At 49.6% G+C, this 11,192-nt stretch overlaps 1 protein-coding gene across 1 annotated transcript; it reads right to left on the reverse strand.

The window, feature by feature from the left end:
- Positions 1-1,626: 1,626 nt before the first annotated feature.
- On the reverse strand, positions 1,627-8,417 carry MLF2 (myeloid leukemia factor 2). The gene is made up of 9 exons (XM_018074684.2): positions 8,326-8,417; positions 8,096-8,169; positions 6,056-6,182; positions 5,554-5,589; positions 4,092-4,145; positions 3,590-3,715; positions 3,092-3,251; positions 2,763-3,003; positions 1,627-2,215 (listed from the first exon to the last, which is right to left on the reverse strand). The coding sequence occupies exons 2-8, from the start codon at positions 8,143-8,145 to the stop codon at positions 2,825-2,827; spliced, it is 732 nt and encodes a 243-aa protein (XP_017930173.1). The 5' UTR covers positions 8,146-8,169; positions 8,326-8,417; the 3' UTR covers positions 1,627-2,215; positions 2,763-2,824.
- Positions 8,418-11,192: the final 2,775 nt, after the last annotated feature.

Consider the following 11,192-nt stretch of genomic DNA (forward strand, 5'->3'; position numbering starts at 1 on the left):
CATGCCCAAAGAGGAATGGATCCTCACAGTTAAAGGTCAACATTAAACCCCATCACCACCATGCCCACCTCTCTATTCTCTCAGACTTTGCCTCAAAGACTGGCCCGGCCCTCACAGCTGGTTACCACCACCCGTAGGCACCTTTGTGAGCTCAGCTGGTTCTTTGCTGGATCAAAACATCATGTGCTGCTGCTTGCACTGGCTCAAGACTACCAGAGATGAAGGCTGCTGTTGCTCCAGTTCCTTCTTTCACAGTCTGGCAACCCCAAGATGACTTGGTCTCCCACAAAACCTCTCCCAAACCCTGATTTTTTTCTGTGTAGCTCCTCCTTTGGCCTTGCTCTCTTCAGGGCCTGCCTTGACTACACTACCTCCAGAAAGTCAGTCCACTTTCAGAGGCAGCAGCCTTACTGCCCCCCAACATTTACTTCCTTTCACTCTCCCAGATGGTGGAGACCTCTCCAACTGCACTTGGATGTGGAGTCATCACCTTCAGACCAGGACTGAAAGGAGACTTTTTACATGGGCATGTAGTGACAGGACAAGGGGGAATGGCCTTAACCTGAAGGAGGGCAAGCTTAGGTTAGATATTAGGAAGAAATTCTTTACTGTGAGGGTGGTGTGGCACTGGAATAGGTTGCCCAGAGAAGCTGTGGATACCCCATCTTGTAAGTGTTCAAGGCCAGGCTGGATAGAGTTCTGAGAAACCTGGACTAGTGGAAGGTGTCCCTGCCCATGCCAGGGGGGTTGGAATGAGATGATCATTAAGATTCCTCCCAGCCAAAACCATTCTATGATTCTATGACTCCTACTGCGGTTTTCATGGGACAAAACAGCACAGCAAAGTGGGGACAGAATCTGCCACCAGCAAAGGTTCTGCCCTGTGCTTCCTTGAAGGGTGGGACGTGTGCAAACTCTGCCCTAAGCTTTCAGAGGGTAGATTCTGCATTCTTTTTTCTGAGCAAGAGAGTTGGCATCCAGCGAGATGCCTGCCTCTGTATTAGTGCCCACACATAAAACACGGGGATACACGGCAAGATTCTGGCACACCACTTCCAAGTGTAAGCCATGCATAATTTCCTGCCCTCTATTCCAAATAAGATGATGAAAAGGTTTGTGTAAGGGTACGTGCCAGAAGAGGAAACTGGCCAAGGACCCAGGAGATCTTCCCTAGTCCTGTATTCCTAATGCCTCTCAAGTTTCACCTAATACTGAAGAAGTTGAGAAAAGGTCATTTGTAACATCAGCCTCGGTTGCAGTGAAATAATAAGAAAATAATGGAAATATTCCCTGGTGGTGCAGGAACCCCAGAGGCCCAATTCAGGGCTGCACAGATGACCAGGCAGCAAGAAAGACCAACCAATTTCCCTTGAGTGCTCAGCAAAACTACAGCAATTAAAGGGTATTTTTTGCAAACTGTGATGTCTTGGGTCTTCTTTCCATGTTGAGCATCATCTCACTGTGTGACTATATGGGAAGGATATAAGGCTATTTTCTGTAAGAAAACAAAACCTTAGAATTAAACACCAAGTCGCTCCTCAGCAATTTCCCAAGGATGTGGAAGAGGTTACTTAATTCCACAGCAGGCACAATTAGGTCAGCTGAAAGTAAAGACTGCTCCAACAATTCTTTACAGTTTGTTTCTTTATTCAGTAAACATCTAGTTACAAGTTTCACAAATTAAAAAAGTGGGGGAGCTGATTGAAGAGGGGTCGGGGGGGCCCACAGGCTGATCCAGCTTTTGTTCTGCTCCTCCCTTCTCTAACACACACAACCTTCTCTGCTTCTCCATAGATGCACCAAGGAGCAGGAGAGGAATTGAAGCCTCTGTCCCAGTAAGGGGACTGACAGGGGGTTCTAGCAGAATTCCCTCATATTCCTTTCACAGGGGACTAAACACAAACTTCAGAGCCAGCCCAACCCAGCACAGAAAGAGTGGAAAGGATGGAAGAGGCAAGATGGCAGCTCCTCATGCCCATCACTACTGGCAGAAAGAACAGAGCCAAGGGACAGCAGAAAGGGAATGGGCAATTAATGTGTTCCTTGCACATCAGTGAGATTCCCCATGCCCCACTGCAGCACCCAAATGGGGCGAAAAAGAGCAATGCAGATTAGTTGCTTTGTTTCAATTCTGAAGTGAGAGGGAGGTTAATACTAAATTTGAGGAGGGTCCAAGTGGTGCTTTGAAGGGGCTTCAGAGTTTCACTGTCTGTACCTGGGAGGAAGGGAAACAGAAAACATAAAAAGAGTAAGTGGTGCTTAGAAAGCAGCACAGAAGACAGAAAAAGACATGTTTAAACCTGATGTCTAGACATCAAAAAAAGGGAAAAATGTCCCTTTTCAAGCAGTAGATCACATCCTAGTGAGCCCTATACAAAACATGGGAGAGCAGACACCAGCACTTACTTGTATTTCAAACTGGATGGACAGCAAATGGTTTCTGTGTTCTATAAGTTCTATACAATGACAGTATAAACACTCCACAGATTGCAATCCTACATCATGTCGTACAGTAACATCAGTTAAGGCTGATGCCACACATCTTTTGTTGATGACAAAGCTAACTTGAACGGCTTCCATCTTCCCGTTCAGCACAGCAGTTTCTCAATATTCACATCTTCCCCTGCTCTCTCGAAGTGGGAAAACCCATTTCCAATTGAAACCTCAAAATAATGTAAGATTGGGGCAAACAAAAGGAAATCCTGTGGCTAAGAGGCAACCGTGCAGTGGGAGATGAGGAAGAAAAACTTGTTAAGACTTACAAGAGCGCATAGGTAGGTCTGGGGGTGGCCACGCTGCACCCCCCACAAGGTCTGCTCTGAGTTCACCAGTCATACCGACGGGACTGTCTGGAGGGAGAATCCTCAGGGCCCTGGATCGCGAGACGAGTCCCTTCAGCCCGACGGCCACCGCCGCCTTCATGACGCCGGTAATCCAGCCCCCGCTGCGGCCGGAAGCGGGATGTCTCTCGCCTCCACTCATCGTCAAATGCGGCTGCATCACCTGTGTAGGGAAAGAACAAGTGCAGATGGGGAGGAGCTGGGGAAGCAGCGCCTGGCTTTGCTGGGAGGAGGACATGGGCACTACTCACTTTCATCCATGTTGATGTAGTCCTGCCTCTCCTCCTGGTCACCCGTGCGATGGTTCCGGGACCGCTGCATGATGTGGGCCCTCTCCCTGATGTGGTGTCCAATCGACATTTGTTCCAGGCCACTGTCCGAGTCCCTTACAGTTCGTCTAGTCTCACGGATCTGGGGGCAGATTCCCATGTAGAATCAACACTTCCCTTCATTCTCCCAGCCCCACACAGCACCCCGATTCTCGCCTGCAGTATTTCAGCCACCTTGCACTGCCACCACTCCCAGCACATCAAACACAACGCAGTGAAGACTGAAAAACGGATTCCCCCCACCAGTGCTTCCCATCTCCTCCCAGCAGCCTTCGGCATGGTTCAGTGAGTCACAAGAACCACAATGTGCTCCTTGAGCTGCAACTGCTTGTGAAGCCAAAGTGCTGTGGGTGGCCACCCACAGAAGCCACCAAACAAAGCCCACCCCACCCACAGCAAAGCGAGCAGCCTCCTCCTTACCCCGCCGGGTGCTGAGCGCATCTCTGAGGTCTCCTGATAGACTTTAGGCCCATCACCCAGGTTGGAATAGGAGATGACAGTTGAGGAGGTAAATGTCTGGCAGTTAGCACCACTTGTCATATGCTCCTGCAAGAAGGAATGGAAGGCAAAAAGAGATGGCAGTTAATTCTCTCTGTAGGAAGTAGGAAGAAATTACTACAGGAAGAATATAATCGCCATCGGTCCATTCTTCTGGAGAATACATCTTCCTGTTAAATTAATACTTGTTTCTTTCTAAACAAGTCTACTCCTACACTTCCTTCCTCATTCCTCTCTTCTTCCTGCACTCAGGAACAAGCTCTCTGTCACAGTCCCCAGCGATGAAGCAAAGCTTACAGCCCCACCTTGACAGCTGGGGCACAGCCCATATCAAGCAGCACAGTAAGATGGGAGACATTAGAGGGGGTGGTAGGAGCACCCTCAGTACTCCCTTCAATTCAGAGGGTTTATGGAGGGTTCTTACCATGTTTCCAATCATGTCATTCATCATCCCAAACATATCTATAAAGCCACCTGCCTGATAAAAAGCAAAAGAGAAGACAAGACTAGTTAGTTTGGAAAGAGACATGAAGAAAGAACAACAAAACTACCTTCAAGGGACAAAAACCTAAGAACAGAAACCTTGTTCTTTTCCCCTACTTTCAGTAGTGCAGAAAAAAGTCCCCAGAATCTGAGATTGCTGTTCTCTCCATTCTCTCAGGTTGCATTGCCCAAGTGTTCTGGCAAACGCTGTTTTTTTAGTTTGGATCCAACTACCAATGCACTGGGGTTTGTGAGTCCAGGTACTCAGCAAAGTTAAGAGAAGAAATCTCAGCATGTGCACTAACAGCAACCTTAAGGAAGTTTCCACTGATTGTATTCTTTCTAGCATAACAACAATTTGCTTATTTTCCCTACAAACACCTGCCTTTTCCATCCTGTAAACCTGAGGGCTGCAGTAACACACTTGGCCAGCAGGTCTCACGGGTTAATTGCACAATATGTAAACAAAATTACGATGTCACTTCAAACTTGCTGATTTCTTTTTTTTTCATTTCCTCGAGTAGCCTCTTGTTCTCGTTTCCAGCAGAGCAGTACTCACATGCAATATTATTATGCTTTGATTTGTTTGCAGTCTTATTAATCCTTCTCTGAGCTGCAAAAATTCCGGGACATGGAAGTCTCTTTCATTAAGGCAATTCTGCAGTGTAAGACAGCTAAGGTTGCTGGAGCTGGAATAAGCTATTTCCACTGTATTATTTTAGTAGACGATGGAGATCAGCAGGCTCCAAGCACGGTGTTCTCACGTACACACAGCCATTCTCATTTCAGTCCTGTTGAACTGAAGTATTCCATTGGCTTTTCCGTCCGCCACCACTGGCAAAAGAGGTGCAATAACCACCTCTGCCTACTGATGGCCAAGTCCTTTACTCGCATTCTCACAGTTCCTCCATTACCTCCAAACAGATCCGCAGCTCCTTTTCAGACATATGATGTTATTAAGGGACTACCTGCTCTTCTCGGATATTAACTGTCCCAATTCCCGTGAAATATTGTGCTATAACAGCTTTATGGGTTTTCTCTGGTCAAGGTGCAAATACAACTTCCCCATATAAAGAGAGTTAGAATCTCTCCTCTAAACCAGCTTGTGGACAAGATTAAAACATTAGAGGGAAACAAGGTAAAGCTCTGAAGTTATAAAGCAACTCAATGACAGATCCAAGAGAAACCAGATGCTTCCAGTTTCAGTTCAATACCCTCTTCTGTATTCCATTTACTATAAATCTAGAGCTCATCCTGGTCTCCTCAGACATTCCCACTCTCACTACGTGGCTGTGCTCAGATTGCTACATTTTAGTACTGGTTGCACACTGTACTGATGAATCTCAGTACAGAGCCACTACTTGGAAAACCTCCAGTTTGACCCAGAAAAACAGAAAACTTACCATGCCGAGCATCCCAAAGGGTGAAATAGCTCCTGCCTGCCAGGACAACAGAAAAGCAGAACAGAGAATGACTTTGCAAAAGCCAAACACTAGATCCTCATCAGAACACACTAATCCTTCTCAGAAACAGAACTGGGAACACTCAGGCTCTACTAACAGATCAAGGAGGTGCCCCATGGACTCATGGTGGTCCAAACCGTATCACCCCTAACAAACCGGTCATGAGGTAATGCTCCTAAATTTATCCCACTTATATTAATTCATGTCCTCTAAAAATAACATATTTATTCCCTTCCTCCCATCCAACCTAGAATGCAGTTGCATTCAACATATTAACAGATGTGGAGTAAATAGAAGGACCAGAATACCACTGCTTTAGAGATCAGTGCTGCACCCACCACCCATGTGAAGGCGAGGAGGGTGCCCAACCCAGGAACAGTGGGAAATACAAGCCAACAAGGTAGTTCCAGAAGTTCTACCCTGTACTCAGCCTCCCTTTTACCTGCATCCTGCGGCCAGCCTGGCGAGCCCCTGGTGTGGTCCCATCGGTGATGCCAAGGAGTGGGCCGAACCCGAAACTTCCAGAGAGCATGCGGTTCATGTGCTGTCGATGGATGGCAAAAGGATCCCTTTTGGAAGGGTTGAGAGAAAAATGGTGAGGACAAAGCCCCATACAATCCACCCCTTGTGACTACAAGTTTTTCTAACGTAACTACACATTCCTTTCCGGGCCGAAAATTGAGAGTCCCGAGAATTCGTTGTTGTGCGTGGTGATCCTTGGGGCTGGAAGGGACCTCTGAATCCCATCTCATTTCTTGTAATAGAGGGTATTATACCACAGAAGCTTTCTCAGGTACTAATTGCTGTCTGCTCAGAAGCAGGTTGGTGTTCTGCTCCCTGTACTGCTTTGGAGCCAAGCATGACCAAGGCCATTCCAGAACCTCACTGCTCTAACAAACGAAGGCCACTTCTCAGATCTGCCTCCATTTCACAGTCCTTTCCTCTTCTGCTAAAAAACCCCTCTATGTTAAGAGCTCTGCAAAACAATCGAGCCCTTCTAAAAGGACAGTTCTTCATTTTGCAGGGAGCTGCACTAAGACCGTCCTGGCTGCAAAGAGAGGACTACACTTAATAGGACCAGAGAGCATGAGATCCTGCATATTGTCTTCTTACCCCTGCCACGTACATGCATACAAACACTCCAATGTGAGACTGAAACCTCCAGAATGGACTGTGTGGCCTGACACCCCTCTGCCACCACAAATCATCTCAACATCTGGTCGAGGGGTTGAGATCACATACAGCTTTTGCAGATTTGAGAAGGAAAGGGAACAATAACTGGGGTCCCTAACTAGTTTTCCCTTCTTTTGCAGCCTCCGCTTTGAGGGCTGCACACATTCACACATGCCAGAGAAGCAAGAGGAAGAAAAGGATAGTAAGGAAAAAGAGTCACAGCTTACAGTGGCCACAGTAAAAAACTTCTGTGAAATACCATAGCTGTTTTCCTGCACATCTTATAGTCTGCAATTATCCCTCTTGAGCGTTAATAACCCCAACAGCAGACTGTTCCTGAGATCACAAAAGCACCTACTACAAACCAGTACTTTTCTGTCTCTCCTGGAAGTGCTTCCCATAATAAAAGCTAGACTCATACCTCCCACATCAATGAGAGGAACACACAGTCATCCTGTGACTAACTGGGACAAAGTTTCCTCTCCTGCTAATTTGCTTGCAGTTGATAAAATTCTTGCTTATTACCAATTTTATCAGAAAAAAAATGACTACTCTTCTAAATACGTTAATTTCACAAAATTTCTAGTACTTTAGTGCTTAACATAATCAAATTCTTCCTGTGTTAACAGTCTATTCCTTATCCGCTTTGGCAAGGACTGCCAACTTAGTGTCACTGCCAAAATTTATCAATAGCATCCAATTTCTGGACTGTGGACAGAAACAAAAACATTCAGTAAAAGGAATCCCAGGAAGAGTTGTCGGGACCTTTGTTAGATTTCAATACTCGTGTTTCAAAACTACCCGTTGGCTTCTCTTTACTTTGTTCGTCACAACTTGACAACTGCTTCAGCAGCCTCCAACAGCTCCATTAATGAGTTCCTGTGCACAGCAGCAACAAACACTGGATGGAACAGCAGATTTTATCTATCCGAACTGCAACCCTACTTTGCATAAGAAAAAGAAATCCTTGCGCAAAGAAACAGATTAGCTATTCCAGCCCTCTCCTCCTCTCAGGCAGCTGCGATGCCTTTTGGCCTACTTTATTATGCTTTCCTTCAAGACCACGCTCCAATATCACGGAAACGGGACCAGCGCGAACCAGGTTATTCCCCGCGCTGCCCCCTGGGAGGATGTTTGTGTTTGTCCCCAGACAGCTCCTCCGCAGCCCGGCAAAGGCCTCTGCCCGCCTGTCCGGACGCGAGGGGGAGCGCGGGGATCTGCCCCCGCGCCGATCCCGAGGGCGATCTCGCATCTCTCCCTCCCGCCGCTTCCCCTCCCCCCCATCCTGAGGATGCCCTGCCCGACTCACATGGCAAACATGGGGTCCTCCGGCTCGCCATCCCTCATCAGCCGGAACATGCTTCCCTCGCTCGGGGGCGGCCTCTGCGGAGGGGAGAGGGCGGTGAGCACAGCCGGGGCCGAGGGCGGGGAGGGGCGGAGCGGCGGCGGAACCGGCCCCCCCGCCCCGCCCCATCCCGGGCAGGTGGACGGCGGGCGCTCCCCCCGCCCCCGCCTTGCCCCGCCCAGCCCTTGCCGTGCCTGGCGGTGGTGGCGGGGCGCGGCGCTCCCGTTCGCGCTCCCGGAGCCGCTGGGCCGCTCACGCCTCCGCGCCCATCGCGGACCGGACCGCGCTGCCCCCCGCCGCGGCCGCACCGCGCATGCGCCCCGCCCTGGGGGGAGGGCGGGGGTGGGTATGGTCCGCTCGGCACAGCGCCCCCCTGGCGGCCCCCGCGGGGAGCGCTCCCGGCCTGCGCCGGGCAGCGCCCGACAGGGATGGTGAGGGGGTAACGGGAACAGAGGGGCCTCAGGGAGCCCTCACCGCTGTGCGCAGCTTCCTCACCAGGGGAAGCCTAGAGCTCTGATCTCTCTGGCGACCAGTGATAGGGAATGGCCTGAAATTGTGTCGGGGACGTTTAGGTTGGATATTAGAAAATTTTCAGCCAGAGGGTGGTTGGGCACTGGAACAGGTGCCCCAGGGAAGTGGTCACAGCACCAAGCCTGACAGAGTTCAAGAATCGTTTGGACAATGCTCTCAGAGACATGCTGTGATTCTTGGGGATGTCCTGTGCAGGGCCAGGAGTTGGACACGATGATCCTTGTGGGTCCCTTCCAACTCAGAATATTCTGTGATTCCGTGATAACCCCAGTGGCTGGTGGCCAGTTGGTTCCTGGCCAGAGTCAGCAGCAATGCCCGGCTGCTGCAGGGTCAGCACTCATCCCAGGCTTCCTCTGTGGTGTGGGCATGTAGGAGGCACCGATGGAGCTGTTTCCCTGTGCCGAGTGCACGGACAGTGCACACACACCAGTGCTCTGCCTGGCAGAAGCAGGGAGAGCACTTTGTAAGCCAGCTGTGGGTCACCACTGACCCTGGACAGCCACCAGGAACCACAGACGAAGTGCAGGTACTCGGTGTGTGGCACCTACAGCGGTAGTGGGGAATCTCCACAAATCAGGGGGGAGGGTAACACCTCTGTCACCCTCCCTGGGGAATGGTGGTTGCCTTCAGCTATCACCAGCTCCACTGGATTACAGGGAAGAGAGCAGACTGACTCATCCCAGCTCCAGCCCAGGGCTCGCTTCCTTAATGGTGCTTCTGCTGACTGTTGCATCCGGCCCACTATGTGCAGGAGCCAGACTGAACCTGTGCCAAAGGACTGGAAATAGCAGGTTGCAAGATGTGGTTGAGAAATCGACCTCCTGAGTTGTGGCAGGAGCCATGTCCTTGGATTTCGGAGTCTGACAGAAGAAAATGACACAGTAATGTGCTTTGCATGGTGAAATGCATAGAGGGCTTGGCAATACTTCTTGCTACAGCAGGTCCCAAAACTGCTTGGTGTCCATAAAGAAGACCTTTTGCTGGAGGCCCACACCTGTGTATATGCAGAAGGCTCTTCAGAAATCCCCTGCTGTATCTGGTGATTGTATTCTGCACAGGCTGAAACCAACGTCCGCATCATGGAAGCTGCAGACAGCACAATGGTGAGGTGGACACAGGTCCTATGGGCAGGGCATGGGCTAAGCAGAGCCAAAGCCCTTAGGCAGTGCTCCTTAGGGAGGCTGTTCATGGGTGAGCTGCTGAAACACCCTCCTCTCACCAGCTCAGAGCTCATCTGTGAGCACTGAAGTTCACACAGAGCCTCTGCTAGCGCTGTCTCAGCCTCTCTGATACTGCTTCTGCAACCCTGAATCATCCTTCAGAGACTTCCAGTCTGGAAAACCTTTCCTGTCTGGTGAGTTTTATTTTTGCTCTGAGGCTCTGTTGGTGTTTGACTGGAGTGTGGAGTTGACCTCAAGTGTCAGGATTCAAAGACAGGTAAAGAGCATGAATGTAAACATCTGGGTTCTTATTTCCTTCTTCTTTACCCCAGATTTGGGATAAAATTACTTGTTGTTCCCCAGATACCATTGATCCTCCTATTCCTGCAATGTCCTAGAGATGGTAGGACTCCCTCAAAGTTCCCTTACTATTTTCCAAATAGTAAGTCAGGCATCGCTGCCTTCCAAAGACAGAGATAGGATGGAACAGAAAGGAGTTTATAACAGAAAGGAGAAATACTTCTTTGCAGACCCTTTTTCTGTCCCTAATGCTGCTCTTCTGCAAGTGGCCTGCAACCCCAAGGGCTAAATTCATGAGACTGAGGGCTGAGGCTGTGAGTCTTGCTGGATATTTCTGCAGCCTCATAGAAAGTCCTTACACGTGATGGACACATGTTACCAAAGACTGCATTAACAGGGCTATTACCAGCTCAGCAAACCTTGAGAGAGCCTGGTTTGCAGAGAGTTGTGCTGGTGGCAAATGCTGGCTGAAACCCTGGAAGGAGGAATTGGAAAGGCTACCCTTTTCTGGAATGCGGACAAGACCACAGTTCCCAGGAATGCAGGAGCTGTTGCTGCAGTAGGAGTAGGAGAGGTTTCTGTACAGTACTCACCACATTATGCCTAACATGCTCCAAGGGGCTGGCCATTTGCTAGGTCAGAATAATGAGCAACGTGGGGGTGTGAATGAAAAGCAAGGCTCCCATCTTGCTCCTCTCACATTCTCTATTTAGGCTGCTTCTCTTTTCATCACAAATAAAAACAATTATGTCTCCCCATTTCCTTTCTTTTTTTTTTTTTTTTTTTTAAGCTGCCCAGGTTGTGCTGGAAGCGGCGGAGAATAGGGGGAAGGGGCGGGAGAAGGAGCTCAGCAGGCAGCCTGGAGGAGGTGAGTGAAGGGCAAAATGGAAGAGGGATGAATGGCGCTGCTGCCTCAACTCCACCTTCTCCCGCCTACCGCGGGCTGCTGCCAGCAGCTCCCCCCCCATCCCCCGGCATCCCCATGGCCCTCGGCGGCACAGCCGAGGGGCAACCACGGCGGAAGCGTCTGAAAAGCAAACTGAGTATCACGTGGTGAAGGTAAATAAAGG

The sequence above is a fragment of the Manacus vitellinus genome, unplaced genomic scaffold, assembly GCF_001715985.3.
Source record: "Manacus vitellinus isolate BGI_N305 unplaced genomic scaffold, ASM171598v3 scaffold_28_pilon, whole genome shotgun sequence".
Classification (NCBI taxonomy): Eukaryota; Metazoa; Chordata; class Aves; order Passeriformes; family Pipridae; genus Manacus; species Manacus vitellinus.